The 21694-nt window shown below is 39.4% G+C and overlaps 1 protein-coding gene across 3 annotated transcripts in view; it reads left to right on the forward strand.

The window, feature by feature from the left end:
* LOC126416212 (anoctamin-1-like) overlaps positions 1-21694 on the forward strand; it is a 253460-nt gene that overhangs the window by 53597 nt on the left and 178169 nt on the right. For 2 of the 3 annotated variants that reach the window (XM_050083803.1, XM_050083804.1), the window contains exon 2: positions 11455-11713. In XM_050083803.1, the coding sequence (XP_049939760.1) occupies positions 11489-11713 (225 nt within the window). In that variant the 5' untranslated portion in view covers positions 11455-11488. Of the gene's footprint in view, positions 1-11454; positions 11714-12059; positions 12212-21694 lie in introns of those variants that run through there. The other variant, XM_050083805.1, reaches the window with a different exon arrangement.

Raw genomic sequence — 21694 nt, forward strand, 5'->3', positions numbered from 1 at the left:
CCTATGTAAAAGGCTGAACTCAGCAGCATTTGCCATTTGCTCAATTTCTTCTGTTTGTGATTTGGAAACCATTAAAGCTGCATACATAGGATATTTCCATTCATTTATCACATACGGCATCTTATCTTGGGGTAACCAGTTATGAGCAAACAAATTCTTTATTGCACAGAAAAGAGTCATCAGAATTATGGATAGAGTGCAGCCCAGATGCTCTTGCAGAAACTTGTGCAAACAGCCCACGAACCTCGTCATCCATCTCAGTACATTTTTTCATTAATGTGCTTTGTGAACAATAATTATAGAGAATGACATTTTCACTCTGCAGCGGAGTGTGTGCTGATATGAAACTTCCTGGCAGATTAAAACTGTGTGCCGGACTGAGACTCAAACTCGGGACCTTTGCCTTTAAGTTTGGAAGGTAGGAGACAAGATACTGGCAGAAGTAAAGCTGTGAGGACGGGGCGTGAGTTGTGCTTGGGTAGCTCAGTTGGTAGAGCACTTGCCCGTGCAAGTCAAAGGTCCCGAGTTCGAGTCTCGGTCCAGCACACAGTTTTAATCTGTCAGGAAGTTTAAATAATAATACAGTGTACAAAACAAACTGTGAATATCGTGATCATGATACAAGAAGTAAACATGATCTTCACAAAGATATAAAAAAATCTCACCATGTTACAGAAAGAAGTACATTATCCAAGCATAAAAGTATACAATAAACTTCCATTTCATATTAAATCAGTCATCGGGGATATGACTAAATTCAAAACACAACTGAAATTTTATCTTTTGAATAGTTCTTTCTAGTCTTTACAGGAATTTTTTGACAGTGTAACAATTAGTACAATTTGTTTAATTTTAAGCATTCCTATAAGAACTAACTTTGATGACAGAATGCTTTTAATATGTATTTGAATGTAAGACTTATAATTTGTTTGTGTAATCATTATCACTACTATAATCTGTGTTGTTGTTAAACACTTGAACCTCATGTATCTGTTTATAAATGATTCAGTTTGTAAGCCTCATGATCATTTAGATATGTTATTACTGTAATAATATGATACATTCTACATCCTAGTGATACACACACATCAAGGACCTATGGAACACAAAAATATATAAATAAATAAATGTCAGTATGAAAGTTGGGCTAATATGTTGCTATTCCTTAGATCTTCGACCAAATATTGGTTTCATGCCATTCCCTATGTTAGTCTATCCTCTACACTTCTCTTCACCTCAGTTTACTCCACACACTTCCATCCATTTACAAATTAATTATGCCTTGATGCTAGAGGGCTTCTTCTTTTAATCAAGTTGTGCCATAAATATCTATTCTTGCCATGCAGCTCAGTACCTCTTCATTATTTATCTGATTTATCCATCTTATCTTCAGCAATCATTTGTAGCAGCTCAGTTTGTTATCCATTTGGAAGTCCAGGGAGTTCACACAAATAGTTTAATTGTTCTCTAGTTCCGGTATCCGCAACTCATTTTAATTTTCTAGAATTGCGTAGTATGTGTTTTTGTAAGATTCTGAGTTAAGCTGTTTGCTGGTGTGAACCAGTTGTGGACATACTCAACTATCCACCATCGATGTGTGTAGTAGGGTTGTGTATGAGCCTCTTCATCAGTGTACTTTTATCATGAAAAACATCACGGCCTTTAAAGAGTTCTCCACTGTCTATTGTAAATTGTATGCATTGGTGTCTGCTTCAAGAGCAGGTGGGCTTAATACCATACTTCATGGGAGGCTATTCTTAATGTGTCCTCCACTATCTACATCTACCTTACTACTCTACAGTTCACATTAAAGTGCCTGGCAGCGGGTTCATTGAACCATTTTCACACTATTTCTCTGCCGTTCCACTCTCTAACAGTGCACAGGATAAATGAGTACTTAAATTTTTCTGTGCAAGTTCTGCTTTGTCTTCTTTTATTAAAAATATCATTTATTCCTATGTAAATTGGTGTCAGTAAAATATTTTCGCATTTGGAGAGGAATATCGGTGATTGAAATATCTTGAATAGATTTCTCTGCAACGAAAAATGCCTTTATTTTAATGATTGCCACTCCAACTCAGGTATCATATCTATGACATTCTCTCCTCCGTTTTGTGATAATACAAAAAGAGCTGCCTTTCTTTGGCCTTTTTTTATATTCTCTGTCAATTCAATCTGGTATGAATTCCATACAGCAAAGCAGTACTCTGGCAGAGGACAGACAAGCATAGTGTAGGCAGTCTCTTTAATAGACTTGTTGTGTCTTCTAAGTATTCTGCTAATAAAACACAGTTGTTGGCTTGCCTTCCCCTAAACATTATCTATGTGATTGTTCCAATTTAAGTTGTTCATAATTGTAGTTCCTAGGTACTTAGTTGAATTGACAGCCTTTAGAATTGTGTGACTGATCGTGTAACCAAAATTTAATGGATTCCTTCTAGCACTCATGTAGGTGATCTCACACTTTTCACTATTTAGGGTCAATTGCCACTTTTTGCACCATACAGATATCTTGCCTAAATCATTTTGCAATGTTTTTGGTCTTCTGATGCCTGTTGTTGGAGTGTGCTATGCCTTTCTTAGCAAATCTAATAGAACTGCTTTCAGTGGTAGAATTTTTTTGTCTGTGTGCTTTCTGCTGCTGTTAGGAAGAATTTACTGAATGCAGGGCCTAATGACCAATGACTTGAATGTAATGTCGTCTGTCTCACAGCTGTTGCTGTCAGGGAGTTGAATATCATTTGCCTTTCAAAGTTTTTTTTCCCCATGCATAAGAATGCTCCCAATTGCCTTTGGTATGTTTTTGTATTTTTTAGGCATAGTGCAAGATTTTTGCTTTTCTGATAATACAGTGATGAATTTAGCTGTGTTGCTTGCACTGCAGCTTAAATTACATAGAGATGTACTCAACACGAACCATTGTGGGCTGGTACACTGTATTATAACATTGGTACTGGCACTGAGTGTTCAAAACACCGCAATGTGTAACAGCCTAAATAATGTTAACCTACAAAAAATGTATGTTGTAATATTATTGTATTGAACTCAAACTCTTCCACAGATTTATGCACTTAGTAATAAAATAAAATGTAATACTTCCTTCTTTCCATTTCCTATAGATATATCTCTATCACTTCTGACATGTTTCAACACTTTGTGCATTATTTTATGTTTCATTCTGAATCATAAGCATGTTCTTTATTGAATCAATCATTATATATTGTAACCACATGAACTATATGAGTTAGACAAATTTTTTATGCACTTCACACAAAACTTTTTGTTTTCGTGTCTTTACTTCTTTGGCATGTTGCAAATTTTCCCTTCTTGTTTGCTTCATCATCCACATTTCTGTTTGTAAGCTCTTGTCTTTTAGCTGAAGGCCCTTGTTCTCATAGGAACAGTCTTGTGATCATATTATTGGTCTCCTTATTTCTGGTAAACATTATTTGAGCATTTATTCCTGAGATATTCAGGATAAGGGAAAATATTGCATGAAGCCAGTGTAAAAAAAATGGTTCAAATGGCTCTGAGAACTATGGGACTTAACTTCTGAGGTCATCAGTCCCCTAGAACTTAGAACTACTTAAACCTAACTAACCTAAGGACATCACACACATCCATGCCCGAGGCAGGATTCGAACCTGCGACCATAGCGGTCGCGCGGTTCCAGACTGTAGCGCCTAGAACCGCTCGGCCACTCCGAAAGCCAGTGTCTTTTGTCTTCTTGATGTGGAGTAGGTGGCACACATTTCATTCCATGTATCGACTCTTGTTTTTGTGGAGATGTGCATTGTGATAATCTCAACCTTCTTTTTTTCTTCCTGTGCTCTTATCTATTTTACTATTGAAGTGCATAGATGAAAAAAGTATCACATTCTTGTTCCCCCCCCCCCCCCCCCTTCCCCCCACACACGAGATGGTTGTCATATTGTCATATCCTTTTTAAATCTAAACCAGCAACTGTTTACTTCAAGTTGCTTCACATTCACAAATTCAGTAGGAAATTCAGTTTTCTTTTTATGAACAGTTCCAAGCAAAGTAAGGTTCTTCTTCAGCAGCTCTTTAGACAAACTTCAACTAGGAAACCAATTGTCCGGCACTATGTTACAACCAGTACCCGAAATTGTCTTGCTCATGTGAATTGCCACATCTCACAGTGAGTTTTGAAATTTTGTGCGGCCCATCTTTCTGTTTTCTGATTTGTATCTCAATGGCAAAGGTGTACCAAATCCTGGCATCACAGACTCTCAGAATTTTCAGATCATATTTCAAAGGCTTGCATGGTATATACCAGTGGACTACACTTGCCTCTGAAAGTGACTAACTTTTCATCCACTGTAGTATATTCAGATGCTGTGTAGTTCTTGTTACAGTTTGCTTGGAACAATTCAGACATTTGCTTAATAGGTGAAAGTTTGGGTTTTTCTCTCTCTCTTGCATGATTTGAATGTCGCCAGACTATGAGCTGCTGAATGAGAACAAGAACAGGTACAAACTCATCAGAGTGTGAATTATCTCAATTCAAAAACCATTTGTCTCCCACAGGTCCTTTAAGTTCTTATGTTCAGAGCAGGAAAAACAGACCAAAATAAGTAACCCAACAAAAGCCTTAATTTCAACCACATCTGTTATCCACCTATTTGTTTGAACATTCCTTCATCAAAAAACAAAAGGAAGCACTCTAAGATCAGTTTCACAATTCTGGCTGCACCTCTAACTCTTTGTAGATGGATAATAGTATTTTGAGGTCACATCCTTACATTTATGGATGTAGGGTGTTTCATACATTTCATTGATTTGTCTTTTTCTAAGTAGAAATTATTATTTTGAAATTTTATTTCATTATCACCATCCGTGTCTGTACCAGTTTTGTGTTCCTTTTCTTTGCACTCATTAGGTGATTCTGAATCCAATTTATCAAATCTTTCTTTCACCTCAATTTCTTCAAATATTCATGTTTTGTTTTTGTCATACTTGCACATACTATATATCTAAAAACAAAGATGATGTAACTTACCGAACGAAAGCGTTGGTATGTTGATAGAGACACTAACAAACACAAACACACATACAAAATTCAAGCTTTCGCAACCCACGGTTGCCTCATCAGGGAAGAGTGAAGGGTTGGTCTGCTTGTGTCTGTATATGTGCAGATCGATATGTGTGTGTGTGAAACCCACATCCTTTCGTCTTTCCCTCTTTCCTGATGAAGCAACTGTGGGTTGCGAAAGCTTGAATTTTGTGTGTGTGTTTGTGTTTGTTAGTGTCTCTATCAACATACCAATGCTTTCGTTCGGTAAGTTACATCATCTTTGTTTTTAGATATATTTTTCCCATGTGGAATGTTTCCCTCTATTCTATTCATTACACATACTATAGATTGAATTGTTACCATACAGTGACAGAAAGAGTAAACTGACTCCTGGACTTTTATTTCATTTGGAAAGCAGTTAGAATAGTGGCACTACACAATAATGGGTTCACTTGAAGTGTGAAGTGTGACGATGAAATGGCTGTGAAATCAAAAAACTGACACTTGGTGTTATTTTGTTTTTTGTTACATTGGAGTGGAACAGAGTGTCCTGAGCAACCCAGAGTATGTTTTTAGCAATTGAACAATAGTGATAGTTGAAATTAGTGTATTTTAATTTATTCTTTACGTAACTGTTAAACAGAAAGCTGATGAAAATTTAAATCTATAATACATGCAATTTTTAATATGTGTTGTCCAAAGCACCCCACACCAGCATTAAAGGGTTAACTAAATTTCTCTCTTCCTGGCACAAGATGCTTTTATCCCAGATGTTAGCTACATCTTCTCTTCACCACCTCGCTAATTACCCCCAGCCCCATGTAAAGGAAAACTGAATTTTACTGTGTTCTAAGAATATATCCAGAAAAGAATTAAATTTCTCATTTACTGTGTGCCTCTTGATAAATCTTCCTGTTGTTTGTTCAGTAAATCCTCTGTGTTTAGTGTTAAAATGTCAGCATTTATGACACTTTGAAACTGTACTATTCCCATCTTTGCTAAACCTAATTGATGAGTATACTCTGTTGCTGCTGTTTGACTATCGTGATCTCACAAACAACCAATTATGGGACTAACATCTATTTTATCAAATCTGGATTTAGAAATGAATTAGTAATCACTGTTGCATCATATCCTTTTATTTTTTTGGGACTGCTACTGCATGGATCAGACCAAATTTGACTAGTGATGAAGCTAGTACTATTAAAAATTAAATTAGTATTGAAATCATCACATATTAAGATATCTCAGTCATTTATGATAAGGTTAATTAGTGCTGTCTCCACACTAATCTGTCCTGTGCATCTCTCTTCATATCTGCAACCTACATTCATGTGGACGTGCTTACAGTTGTCAAGTACTGCTTATTATGGTCGAGTTCGAGTTCTCTCTCTCTCTCTCTCTCTCTCTCTCTCTCTCTCTCTCTCTCTCTCTTTTGCACGCATGCTCTCTTTTCCTTCCATTGAGAATGGCACCACAGTACTGTCATGTGAGAGGTAATGTAAGAGGATGCAGGATGCCTGTGCTGTACCACTGTGCTGTTAGAATTCCCTCAGTCACTATCAGCTGGGCCCTGAAGTCATATCCAATAGCTCCCTACACCATGATGCCAGAAGTAATACCACTGTGCCTATCCAAAATATTGGAAGAATGGAACCTCTCTCTATGTCACCACCATAGTGCAGAACTGCGATTCATCAATGAACACAATGCAGCACCGTTCATCAGCAGTCCATGCTTCCCAGTCATGGCTTCACTCCAAACACAGCTGTTTGTATTATGTTAATGGTAGCCTGCATGGGATGGTAATTCCGCAGTCCACCTGCTTTCAGTCTCTGAGCAATGCTGTGGAATAACACAGAACGTTACAGGGTGTCCATCACTTTTCCTGAGATGGCAGGTGCATATGTGATGGTATGTCCTTGGTGCACATTATAAAGACCTCCCATGAGGTTGTCAGAAGTGATCAACTGGAACCTTGATGATGAGTATGTCTTACCTCCCATACCCATGCAGTTCCACAATGAACCATTGTGACATTCAGATGCCCTAAAAATCTGTATGTTGCACGATTCAGCTAGCCAGCCAAATAGAGATCCACAAAGAGGCACCTTCCAAACCTCGTCGCTGCTAATAATGCAGGCCTACCTGGTTCATGGCTTCTGCATGTCCTTCACAGTTATCAATCAACACTTGTCTCTATTCAAGTCCCTTATATACCCTATCAAGCCTGATGACTTCACTATATACAAACAACAGTTGTCAGGAAGTGTATTACACTTATGGTAATGCGATAATAACTTGTATCGCTCTAGGTGCATCTGTTAATTTCTTCAATTTTCAAAATGTGTACTGTTGTGCATAAGATGTATGTAGTGATAACTTTTTAGTTTCTCAAGTTCTCGTAATGATGTAACAAGTTCATCTTTCTTATTCGATTTTGCATGTTTTAATGAAGATGTCCAAATGTGTGATGATTTTCTCCTTTCTGATGTCCAAGATGCAGTTTTCTGTTTATCCATTAGTTGTTCTTGTTGTGCTAGGAGGAATTTGGCCATGTTTGAATTCGTGTCCCCAACCCAATTGTGTTATCCAACCAGGGAAAGGGGACCTACAGTTTAACATGGAACTGAACCATTTGTTGTTTCTAGCAACTCTTCCCATCACTGAGAGGTGGAGGCTAGGTTAAAATGAAGACTGAAAAATCCATTATCTAACCAAGTTTCAATCCCACAACCTCTTGGTTCCCCTTTCCAGACATGCCTTTTACTGCTAGATCATCTGGACCGAAGTGTATATAGACACCTCGTCTATAGGTTTTGATGAGTGAGTTTCCAAGTATTAAAATATGTGACAAATGTGGCTGTATATTCTGATTAAACTGAGTTAGAAGTTTAAATTATTTACATCACCAAGAGACCATAGACCTTGGTATTTGGCATAAATTTCAACTTGATACCTCTGCTACTCTTTTCTGAGAAATAGGGGTCTTAACATAGGAGGACAGATGGACAGACAAACAGACAGACAGAACAGACATCATCATCATCATCTTCAGTGTTCTGCCTAAAGGCAGGTTTTCACATAGTAGTTCTCCAGGCTGTCCGGTCTTCTGCCACCCTCTTCAGGTCTGCATAATTTCCTCTTCCCTTTATGTCATCTCTCACCTTTTATCTCCTTCTTCCTCTCAGTCTTCTCCCACAAACCAATCCTTCCAAAGCATCTACTAGCAAGCACTCCCTTCTCAATGAATGTCCCAACCAGTTTTTCCTTTCTCTTACAACCTTCAGCAGACATCTTCTCTCACCAACCCTTTCCAATACTCTTTCATTACTCATTCTTTCCATCCAGTTTAATCTCTCCATTCTCCTCCACATCCACATCTAAAATGCTTCTAACCTTTTTTCATCCTCTCATCTCAGTGTCCATGTTTCTGCCCCATATAGTGCCACACTCCAGACAAAACATTTGCCAAGCCTTTTCCTTAGTCATTTATCTAATTTACCACATAAGAGTCTCCTCTTTCTGTTGAATGCCTCCTTCACTATGGCAATTCGAGTTTTCACCTCCTGGTGACATCTCAAGTCTTCAGTTATTGTGCTTGCAAGATATTTAAATTCACTTACTTGGCTAATGGTAGATTGTCCTATTTTAATATTGGACAGTCTGTGTCTTGTACTGATGACCATACTCTTTGTTTTTGCTGTGTTTATTTGCATCCCATATTCCACACAAGCTTCATTCAGATCTTTGAGCATGTTATTCACTGTCCGCTCACTTTCTGCCACTAACACCATGTCATCAGCAAATCTTATACATTCTATTCTCTTTCCAGCAATACATATTCCTCTTTTCCCATCTAAACTTTTTGCAATAATCTCTTCAAGGTATACATTAAACAGCAGTGGGGAAAGGCTCCAATGCTGCTTCCTTCTGACATTTCATTTCCAATCCTTATCCTTACTTTCTGGTGTAAATATAGATTCTGTATCTGTCATCTCTCTTTCCAATCTACTCCTTTCCTCTTCAAGATATCCATCAGCTTGTTCCACTGAACTCTGTCAAAAGCCTTTTCTAAATCTATAAAAACAGCAAAGATTTCTCTACCCTTTTCCATATACCTTTCCCCTATAGTTCTTAGCAGGCCAATAGCATCTCTTGTTCCTTTTCCTCTTCTAAATCCGAACTGCTCCTCTGCAGTCCCACTATCCAGCTTGCCATATAACCTTCTATTCAACACTCCAGCAAGACTTTAGCTGCATGAGAAATTAGACTGATGGTCCGGTGCTCTTCACATTTTTTAGTATTTCTCTTTTTCTCTATTGGTATCATAAGTGTTGCAGTGAAGTCCTCAGGCCATTCCCCTTTGTCATATATCTTGTTACAGAGGTAGACTATTCCTTTTCTTGCCTTGTTTCCCAAACTCTTCAACAGTTCTGCTGGCAAATCATCTATTCCACATGCCTTCCTATTCTTCATCTCCTTCAGTGCCTTTTCTACTTCTGCTTCCAAGATGGTAAATCCCTTTCCATCTTCAGGCACATATTGCTCCTCTTCAGCCTTAATTTCGCTTTGCATTTCATCCCCCTTATACAGACATTCAATATATTCTTGCCATCTGTTCAAAACCTCCTGTGGTTCTTCTGCTAGAGTACCATCCACTCTTTCTATTTTCATGTTATTCCTCTTTCTTTTACATTCAAAAACTATCTCACTAGCCAGTCTATACATCATTTCATACTTTCCCTCTCTCTCCATTTTCTCTATTTTGTCGCATTTCTGTTTCATCCATTTTTCTCTTGCTTCTTCAGTTTCTCTTCTTAATTCATTATTCAGTTTCCTGTGCCTCTTTTTGCCTGCTTCAGTTTCTACACTTTTCCACTTTCTGCGCTCTTCCATCTTTTTCAACATGTTTTCTGTTATCCATTCTTTCCTGGTGCTTTGGGATACTCTAATTCCTAGTACTTCTTTGGCAGAGTCCATGAGTCCTTCCCTCATTTTTATCCACTTGTCATTAACACTTTCATCAACACTACCTCTTTGCCATTTTTCCATAAATCTGTTCTCCAAATCTGATGCCTTTCCTACGTCTTTGAGTCTTTCTATGTTTAGTCTTTCCTTTGCTTTACCTCTCCAGACTTTTTTCAACTTCATTTGTATTTCTCCAATCACTAGCTTGTGGTCTGAATTTATACCTGCTCCTGGATAAGCTTTAGCATTCTTCAAACAGTTCCTAAACCTTTTTTGTATCAGGGTGTAGTCCAGCTGATATCTTTCCCCATTCAAATTTGATATCCATGTGTAACATCTCCTTTTGTGGTGTTCACATAATGTGTTACCCACTGCTAATGAATTTTCTTTACAGAAACTAATTAGTCATTCACCTCTCTCATTTCTTATTCCTAATCCAAATTTTCCTACTGTATCTTGATCTCTTCCTTCGCCCACTACTGCATTCCAGTCCCCCATGATGATAATGCAGGCATTTCTATTTTCTTTCTCGATGAGTTCTTGTATTTTCTCATAATATTCTTCCACTTCCTCATCTCTGTGCTGGCTGGTTGGCATATATACCTGTATTAATACCAAATCTTTTGAACTACCCTTCAGTCGTATCATCATCAGTCTTCCATCAATACATTGTACCTTCATTACCTTATTTTTCAGCTTTTACCCATTATCAATATTCCTACTCCATTTTTACCACTCTTGATTTCCCCTGAGTAAAAGAGTTTATGATCTCCACTTTCTATCTCCCCATTCTCTCCCCATCTCATTTCACACAAACTGAGGGCATCTAATCTGTTCCTTTTCATCTCCTGTTTTGCATTCTCTAGCCTTCCTGCTTGCAGAAGTGTCCTCACATTCCATGTTCCAATCCGTATCTTTCCTCCCTTCACTGTCCCTTTCTTCCTTTCAAATATGTTTACTCTCAATGTGTTCCCCTTCCGGAGATCCGAATGAGGGGAAGTTTTAACTCCGGAATCTTTCACATAGAGATACATACCATGTACTGCTTGGGAATGTAATGTAGTAGTTTCCTGTTACTTTCCACATAGGCAGTAGGATCCCAGCCTAAAGTGAGCCGCTCACCATGAGTCAGACGCTGTCTGTAGCCGCCCCTCTGGGGTTCAGTTGCTAATTGTACTCTTTTTGTACCCAAAGAGAAAAAGGTGCCTCTTCTGCCAGCTCCGCCATACAGACAGACAGACAACAAATGAGAAAAAAGTGATATAGTTACAAATTAAAAGTTTTTGTATTTTTTTCTTTACTTTTTAAATTCTGATTTAAAAGTATTCCCCGCGATTAAAAAAATAAAAAGTAGATTTGTTATGTCAGATCCCAATTACATATGAGAAAACCACATGGATTCATTGTGATATTTACTAGAAGTGAATTATGTTTGCTCTTTATTTCAGGTCTCATTTTATTAACTAAATAAATATCTAGAAAATGGATGAAGAAGAAGTATTTGAAGATACTGTATCTGTGACATCAGAACCATCAAAGCGTGACAAAGAGTATATAAGTCTTTCACGCTTTACTGTCTACCATAGTGCAGAAGACATTCCATTGGAAGAACAAGAAGAAGCTGATGGTGATAAGGCAGTCACTGCAGAGAATTGTAGACTAATGGACAAACCTGCACAGTTCAGCACCAGTGACGCAGAAGACAAGGTTAGATATCACATATCATGCTTTCACTAATCATTTGCATACACTCCCTCTATATATTGTTCTTTAATAATTTTACTATTTTATAATTTTTATTAGTACCATTGTTTTTCCTTTAAGCTGACTTGCCAGTATTATTAAAAATAGTAATATTGTCTAGATGTTTCTACATATGACATTCCCTTTTGTAAATCTCTCAGTGATGATCTGCGTATGATGTTGCAGAGCTCTGACTAGTTATACGCTGCATGTAGAACAGTTACATTTTGGATCATTTAGCAAGCCCTGTGTTCATTTTGTAGTCCAGCAGTTCTAATCTAGATTTCCAATAGAATCTGTATCATTTCAGGTGACTCCTAGGATGGTTCCTTAAATAAATCAATGGCTGATCCCCTTCCCGTGCATTGTCAGTTAAGACTGTAAATGCTTTTCTTTGATGATGTCCCTATCACTGAGACTTGAAACACTAACAAAAAAAGAAGCAAGAAATAATTTATGCAGGTTTGTGGCCTAGCTTTCTGAGGGTGTCTTGTGAATATTATCTGTCATCTTTTGTGAATTGTAGTCTTGGCATAGTACTGATATCATAGCTTATTTGCTGTGTTAGAAGATAGTTTGATGTGTGCAGAAATTGAAAGCAGTTAGTAATAGTAATAAATAACAATTGTTATGATTTTTATATCCTAATTCAAGATTTTAATGGGTTTTGTTATGTAGCATACATTTTATTTTGAATAATGATCCTTGACTTCCAAACCTACAGGAAAATCCACACTGATAACATAAGGCATTTAAAACTTTTAAAGTCTGTTTCATTCACCATTGTATATTGTTCCACCAAGTTGTGCACTTTTTTCATTTTCTCATATTGATTAATTTTTCTACAACTCATAAGGTTATCTGATCTCTCCTATATATTGACACTGCATGGCATGTATGTTGTCTGAAAGTTTCTTCAATTTTTTCATATTTTTAATTTTGTATTTGGTTATGTAGACTTTGTCACTGAAGCACAGCTAGAATGGAGAGTGAACTTTAAAAGACAAGTAATGTGTAGAACATTACAGACCTGTGTTAACAAAGAAAAATCTTTTCAGACAAGCAAGTAACTAAACAAATAATGTCAATAGGGAAAAGATGACTGTAAATTCATTGCTGTAAAAACTGCACTCTTCCATCTATAATAGCCAAAACTGAGTACAATACTAATACTAAAGCACAGCAGTGTGCATAGACTTACCTTATACAATACACATGATATCCTGAAACGTGTGGATTAAGGGAAACAGATACATGCAGTATTTCTTCAGTTCCAAAAAATTGGTAGGATACTCAGAAAATACATTCAGTCTTCAAAGGAGATTGCTTACATATTCTCATGCAACCCTTCCTAAAATATTGCTGAAATGTGTGGGATCCACACCAAATAAGACTAACAGGAGCTCTGGCAGCGTGAGTGGTCACATGTTGTTCGATACATGCTGAAAACTGTAACAGACAAGAGCTCAAAGATGGACATTAACTATCCCACAGCACTGTAACCCTATTGCAGTCAACAACATTTATTGAACACAAACTTTGAAACAACAAATTAAAATTATCTGTTAGTCATGAAACCTGGCAGAAATTCCATATGAACCAGTTCTTGCCCAAGTCTGAATAAAGTTCAAGCACTGTTCAGCCACTAGGGGCACTATTGTTCAGTATGATGTAAAACGAAGTTCCTTTTAGCCTGCCAGTGTTGGGAACCAGCTATTCATGAGTCAAAAGTGCTATTCACACAGATATAAATTGGCACTGGTAAATTGCCACAGTGATCACAGCTCACTGCTAGAGGTGAGCAGGATAACAGAAAACAGCAAGGGACCACTGCCAGACAGCCTTATATTTGCCCACTATGGAAATTTACGTTAATTTTGACACTGGCCCCTCCACAAGCACCCTCACTGGATATTGAGGGTGTCCATGAAGGAGCTCTGCAGGGCTTCAATCAGTTACAGAAGTGGATCTGTAAGTAGTTATAAAGAAGTGTAACATTGAGTACAACCTACAGATGTTAAGGTTTTTAAAATTTGCACTTTGAAATTGTATGCAAATGATTCTGCTAGCCTGTTGGAAGCTAGGTGGAAAGGGGGTATGATAAGAGGTTTAATTCCACTGTGGGTACAAAACCTTTCAAAATTGGGGACCAGCGTCAGTCACCAGAGTGCATGATGCACCCTATATGGCGAAGAATTGGTCCAAGACTCCTACCATTTCTGATGCTGTTGTTTTCTGAAGGCAGACAACGGGAAGTGGGAGAAGGTGTCCTCAGTGGTTAACCACCCCAAGAAAAGGTTTGCCAAGCATGGTCCCACAGCTGTGTCTGTACTGGTCATGGGAAAACAAAGGGGATGGGGTAGGCTGGTGTCTCTAGCAAGTTATTAACCATGGCTTGCACCACTGTGTTGGCTTGTTGATTCAGAATGGCTGTCATTTCTCATTTTTACACAGTGTGGAAAGTGGTATATTATCATTAACACACAAAAAATTCCTGACAGTGGCTGTTCAGAAGGACCCAAGAGCTCCAAACTGATCATCTCAAATGGTTTATTGGCCTCTGGTAATCTCTGCAGTAATGACTCAGTTTTACTACTTCACTTTGCAATGGAGCTTGAACAACAGTAGAGGTCAGAACTGTGTTTGCTTACATAATATATCTTCAGGCACAATGAATTGCAGTTGCTTTGCAAATAGCTTGCAGTCTTGGTCATTTGCTTGTGCCTTCTACCATTCTACAGCAGTGGAACCTGTTCACTGTATTTCACAAACTAAGCCCATCAGCATTTCCATGTCTCTTGCCAGGTCAGTGAAATACTTCAAAATCAATTTTTTATGTTAAGCTGCTCAATGGATCTTTTAAATCTAACTGCCATTTCAAAGCTCCATTATCAATTATGACCTTTAAGTTTCCTCCCATATAAATAAAATCAAAATTATGTTATGCAACTGCGTCTCCATCTCTTTCTCTGTTGCAGAGTGGTTCTTTTCTGCTCTGTTTAGCTGGTGAGATGCACATATGATGGAATGTTCTGCCCAACCCACTTAATACTAAGCCAAGTGCAGAATTGCTCATGTCACCTGACAACTCAGATTCCCTTTCATAGAGTGGAGAAACCAATAACAGTTCAGTTGTTAACAATTCTTTCAACAGACTGAACACATCTTCACATTCCACTAACCAGTGAAACTTCATTCTTTTCTTCAATAAATGAGTGAGCAGCTGTGCAGTTTCCACAAAATTAATACAAACTGCAGATTATAACTGGCTAGACCTAAGAAAGTCTGCAACTCCTTTTCTGTATGCAGTGTCAGAAATGTCCTGTTTGTTTTTTATTATCCTGGACCCCAGTGCATTTTAGCACCTCTTACAGAAAGTTTTGTGGGGGGTTGAAACTTCGGCAATGTATGGTGTAGTTAGATGACATAATTGTCTTCGCAAAAAATATGACTAATTGCAAGCCCAAAACACCATACTTCCTATAGCAAGAAGTGATATTTTTCTGTACTGAATGTTAGGTGTGCCATGCACAACCAACTAAATACTCCCTTAGCTGTAGTACCCATCCAAGTTTCTTTGCAAAGACAATTATGTCATCTAACTACACCATACATTGCTGAGGTTTCAATCCCCACAAAACTTTGTGTAAGAGGTGCTAAAATGGACTGGTGTTTGTGTTTTTGTTTGTCTCCTCCTCCCCCTCCCCCCCCCCCCCCACCCTGTCCAAGTGGCATATACAGATACTCTTAAGTCATGACAGGACCATAAATGCTGTCTTCAAGTGAGCTTCTGGTGCAACTTCTAACTAATTGTTAGAGCTCCATAGTCCCATGTTTGAAAAAAAGTTTGCATTGACACAGATAGTTAATTCCCAGTTGGGATTCTACACTGTGTCACTGGAGTTGCAGACAGAGACCAACAAAGATTAAACAGATCCTCATACTCTAGCAATACCAGCCCATTGCTATCCTCTCTGGTCCTTCCAAGTGCTCTACCTTCTCCAGTAAACTGGCAGCTTGCTTAAGCTGAGGATTCATAGTTGCTCTCTCTAAACCATCTCCTGAAATATCTGCAAATTGGTGACTGTTAACCCCTTGGCCATATATGTATCCATGGTGCCAAAATTATCTATCAAGTTGGACACTACCTTCTCACTAATTTCAAGAGCTGTACTACACTCCTACATACGAGACACCATGCTTTATCTTACTCCTCATTTTCCTTTAGAGGCTCTTGTACACACAATGTATTTAGCAGCAAATTAGCTTCTACTCTACCCCCCCCCCCCCCCCCCAGTATTTTATCTCACATGTCAATGGTAAGTGACTGTGCATGCAGTATAGGTGACTTAGCCCTTGTTTGGGCCATGCCTTGCAGCAGTTCAGTATTCTCGGCCATAGTACCCAAACAGAATGGTGTATGGTGAAGCTGCAATAACTGCTGTTCTAAATGGACTCTCATGTGATGTTTAAACAAGAAATCTAAACCTAAAATTGCATAGTAACCCTCACCTGTATGAGGCAAAACTTCCATACGAAACCTGGAAATTTTTCCCCCAATCCAAAAACTAAACACTGGTGAACCCAGAGAAGGGCCGTCGTTTCCACCCACTCCACTTAACCTACATCATCATGGTGGGCTCCTCCTCCTTTTCTTCATGAGGTCCAAGCTTGCCGTGGATACCTGCAGTCCCGTGTCCAGTAAAAACTTATGCTTCCTTCCATTCCAGGCAAAATTCTACCACTGCACCCATTTCAGTCGCATTTGTTTTTACTGAAAGTACTGCATGGCACTCTATACCTCTCATTGTCATTTCACAGTCAATTACTATTCCCATGTCATGTCCATTTATCATGCTCCTTGTTAGTCTTTTGTTCTAATTTCCGACTTTATCTTCATTTCTTACAAAGCAGTTCACAACATTCATGCCATTTGTGGCCTGTTTGTCCACACCTTTAGCAATTAATATGTGGGGTGGAAATTTTTTTTCCATCCCAAACTCATGTCACTGTTTTTATCTTTTCCAACATCATCACAGCTGCTCTGGCTTCAGCTAAGTTCTTAGGAAACTCTGCCCCCCCCCTTTTTTTTCACTCACACATTTGGTGGAAACCCTTGCAAAAATGTATCCACTGCCCTGTGTTCTGCTTCCTGCAGAAGGACGCTGTTGGTATCATCATTTTCCTTCAACTCATATGTATTGACATTCAGCTCCCTAATCCTGCCCACAAAGTCTGCAATGGCCTCCCCTTGTTCATGTGTTCTCTAAAACACCTATACCTTTTTTTTTTTCTTCTGTATTGCTGTCCTAAGTTGACCCTCAGAATTTCAAATGTCAGGGCATTCCTCAAGTCCTTATAATACAACACGAGTCTTTTAGTGCCTCCCATGAAGAGTAATTTTGCCATATGCTAAAGTTGTTATTCCGATTAATGTCCCACCATAGCTGCTGTTATCAAGTTGTCTGTGAGCACTAATGTGCCCTCTCCTGTCTTATTGGAAAAAGGAGGAATTAGGATAGCAGGACTAGTGTCTAGGATGGGTACTGACATACTGGGTAAAGACTTGTCCTCTCAGTGGATCTAATGCTTGTGCAACTCCTTATTGTCTACCTGCATTTGTACCATCTGATTCAACAAGGTCTGAACTGCCTCTGCAGTGGTTAACTTCTCCACTCCTGATTTGTCCAATGTAAAGCCTGTGTCTACATTAAAGAGGGAAAGTTAGGACAGGAATGGAACTAACACCATTTATAAGGGGTCTAGTGCAGTTGACCACTTTACTGGTGCCAGAGGTGCAGGACTCAAGTACACTGCATGCAGCCCAGTGGCCGGCAGGGGCATGTAGATGCCTCTTGTTAAACCCAGGACTCTCAAAGACTGGATGGAGTATCAGGCAATGGCACCCAGTGGTTGGCCTTGCCTCAGCAGTACCAGTTCAAAGCCTGAAATCTCAGGGCTAGCTGAAGGCTCGTAGAGCAACAGCTTCACCTAGTTGATAATGCTCCTTGACGATGCTATATCTGCTTGGCAGCACACTTGACCAATGATTGCTGTGGAGACCGACACAGCTTTGGTGGAAGTCGAAAGAACTGCTAAAGGCAGAGAGGGAGCAGTTATATCATGTAGAAAGCTGTGGAATGGTAACGTTGTGCTAGGGCTTGTAGCAATCCAGGCCACTGATATGATAGGTGTCTGTGTTGCAAAATGCTATGGCAACATTAATTTAGTACCGAGCTGCAGAATTGTGTTGCTGGATGGCCTACGTAACAGCTTGGTTGGTTTCAATGCTGCTACATTTCCTCCTCTCTTCGAGAATCCAGTCCTCCAAATTTCAGGCCGCTGCTGAACCTTTGAACTATTCAAACAACATCGTACTAATGTGTCTACATTTTTCTCTTGCTCCTTCAGTGCATCCTTTCTCGCACCACAATTTACACTTGATACATTGTCTGTCCTTACACCATTACATAGTGTATGGTGACTGACAGTCACAATGTTCCATCCCTTCAGTCAAACCTCAAACCTTGTGGTCTGTCCACTGAGTTGGTAGGTAATGGACTGAGATGTGACTTCTGAATCCTGCTAAATGCTAAAGTTGTTATTCCGATTAATGTCCCACCATAGCTGCTGTTATCAAGTTGTCTGTGAGCACTAATGTGCCCTCTCCTGTCTTATTGGAAAAAGGAGGAATTAGGATAGCAGGACTAGTGTCTAGGATGGGTACTGACATACTGGGTAAAGACTTGTCCTCTCAGTGGATCTAATGCTTGTTATGTTGAATCCTGTTATTAAAATTATACAATCACAGCGGAATCGACAGTGTCATTCGATACTCAATGACTAGATGAACCTTTATTTCCACCACCGAGGGCAGCACGTACAACTCGGCTATGCTGCGCATGTCAACACCTGACGCATGCGCTGTAGGATGCCAGTACATTTCACATGCGTGAGATTCGGCATAAATACCGCGACTGCACCTGGGCTCTTCAGTAGTTGTGTACTCACCTGATGATGGCCGGACGTCTCTGGGCCGAAATATCGTGGCAGAATGTCGACGGGATCCGGCTGCATACCCGGAAATTATTAGAAGAAAAAAATGGACTGAGAGTTCTTGTGGGTGGAACTCCTCCAGTGATGGAGGCCGCAAAAGCAACAACCATGATTGAGAAACTTCCCGAGCATAAAATTCCTGTTACAATGACCTGTTGCTGGTACCCACTGAGGTACTGTAGAATATGCTGGAACATCTGTTCTGCATTAATGCACCCATTCTGTGCTTCTCAAGAGAACTACAGGGGGTGGAGTTAAGGATATTATCCAAATAGGTTTGGTTCATCAGGAGCAGTATTTTCAAAGTATTATTGGGTAGATGCAGCAGAGGATATGTTGGCTTCAGAACCATAGTCTCTGTTACCATTGTTGGAAGCCAAAAATTTGATATCAAGATGTCATATTGAGTCCTGTTTAGCTGTGTCATGCTGTTTCATAATTTCAATTGTTCTGTTCCCCTGGAGGGTCCTTGCACATAACAGGTGGTCCTTAGCAATGACTGAATCATATGCTTAGTATATCCAGTGAGCTCCTAGCTTCTGATAGTATGGGTGGGTTATAATACTGCCCCAAGGGAATTCTTCCACGTCTGTTTACCCGAGTAATAGCTCTATCTCAAATGTCCCTGTGACTGTATGGACTACCATGGGGAAGGGGAAGGGGGGGGCATAATGTTCAAATGGCTCTGAGCACTATGGGACTTAACATCTGAGGTCATCATTCCCCTAGAACTTAGAACTACTTAAACCTAACTAAACTAAGGACATCACAGACATCCATGCCCCAGTCAGGATTCGAACCTGCGACCGTAGCGGTCGCGCAGTTCCAGACTGAAGCGCCTAGAACCGCTTGGCAACAGCGGCCAGTGGGCATAATGTAACCCACATCCTCTGTCACAGGCATTCTTCTGCTACAAGGTGTCCAACTTTGCTTCCGCCATATGCCGATAGGTGGCGACAACAGTAAATAGCAGTCGAAAGAAACAGATCGCAGACATCAGGCTGTTAGCTTGGACCTCAGTCAACATAATCTCATTCAAACATCAGACGATTTGCATCTGCATCATAAAGTTGTTCTTGATTGAAAATGTCAGTTTACGAGCCTAATTCTCATCATTTGCGGGAGGTGTTACTGTTTTGTTTCAGTATGTAGAAAACAGCAGCTGAGTCTAATAGAATGCTCTCAAGTACATATGGTAAGGGCACTATTAGTGAAAGAACATGTCATGAGTGGTTTCAACACTTCAAGATCAGTTATTTTAATGTTGTAGACTGGCATACTGGTGGAAGAGAGAATGTTTTCAAAGATGCAGAATTGGAGACATTGCTGAGTGAAGACTAACATCAAACTCAAGAAGAATTGGTGTGATTAGTGGGAGTGACATAGCAAGCCATTTGAAAACGTCTCAAGGCTATGGGCATGATTCAGAAAGAAGGAACTTGGGTCCCATGTGAGCTGAAACCAAGAGGCGTTAAACAGCGTTTGTGTGTTTGTGAACAGTTGTTTCAGAGGCAAAAACAGAAGGGATTTCTGCATCACATTGTGACCGTGGACGAAAAATGGGTTCATTACGATAATCCTAAATGCAAAAAATCATGGGGATATCCCAGCCATGCCTCCACATCGACTGCCACACCAAATATTCACAGCTCCAATATCATGCTCTGCATTTGGTGAGACCAGCTCGGCGTCGTGTACTATGAGGTGTTAAAATCAAGTGAAACAATCACAGGTGCTCGTTGTCAAATGCAATTAATGCATTTTAGCAGAGGATTAAAAGACAAATGGCTACAATACAGCGAGAGGCACGATGAAGTGATTTTGCAGCTTGACAGTGCTCGACCCCATGTTGCAAAAAGAGGTCAAAACGTACTTGGAAACGTTAAAATGGGAAGTCCTACCCCACTCACCATATTCTCCAGACATTGCTCCCTCTGACTATCACCTGTTTAGATCAATGGTGCATGGCATGTCTGACCAACACTTCCGACCTCATGAAGAATTCACAAATTGGATCAATTCATGGATCGCTTCAGAAGATGAACAATATTTTTGACGCAGGATTCGTACATTGCCCGAAAGATGGGAGAAAGTAGTGGCCAGCGATGGAAAATACTTTTAATGATACATGTGTAACCGATTTGTTTCATGTTGGGGAAAAAACGGTGGAAGCAAAGTTGTATACCTTGTATTATCATTGCATGATTCTTCATATCTGGTGTAACTAGCAGAATCTCCTTTGTAAAACTTTCCCTAAGCCCCCATTTTAATGGATATGTATGTATCAAATAGCCAGGAACAACCTGCTCACTTTGCCATCCCACTTTTCCTTTCTTGCCAATTACATCTTCACAGTCCCAAAATGATCTGCCCTGAAAGGCACTACATGCTTACTGTATAATTCATGTATGTGTACAACACTCCCACGTATGATACACCACGCTTTAACTATCTCCTATATATCCTTTAGCGGTCCTACTACACACAATATATTTACCAGCAAATTAGTTCCTATGCTCACCTGCAGTAGTTTTCGTGTACCTTGTGGTATTTTATGTCCTGAGTTGATCCTAACAGGACTGCACATGCAGTGTAGATGGTTTATACAACGTTTGGGGCATGTCTTGTAACAGTTTGGTATTCTTGGCAGTACCTAAAGAGTATAGTGTTCATTTCAGCTGTACTGTGCAACATTCTAAATCGATTTTATATGATTTTTAATTAAGAAATATAATGCTAAATTTGCACAGTATCCCTCACCTGTATGAGGCAAAACTTCCACACAAAACTAGAAATTTTTTGCGCCAGTGCGACAACTTAGCACTGTTGAACCCAGTGAGTGCATATCGTTTCCACCTTCTCTAATTCACCTACACTGTGGTGGGGCCA

This window comes from Schistocerca serialis, chromosome 8 (genome assembly GCF_023864345.2).
Source record: "Schistocerca serialis cubense isolate TAMUIC-IGC-003099 chromosome 8, iqSchSeri2.2, whole genome shotgun sequence".
NCBI classification, from domain to species: domain Eukaryota; kingdom Metazoa; phylum Arthropoda; class Insecta; order Orthoptera; family Acrididae; genus Schistocerca; species Schistocerca serialis.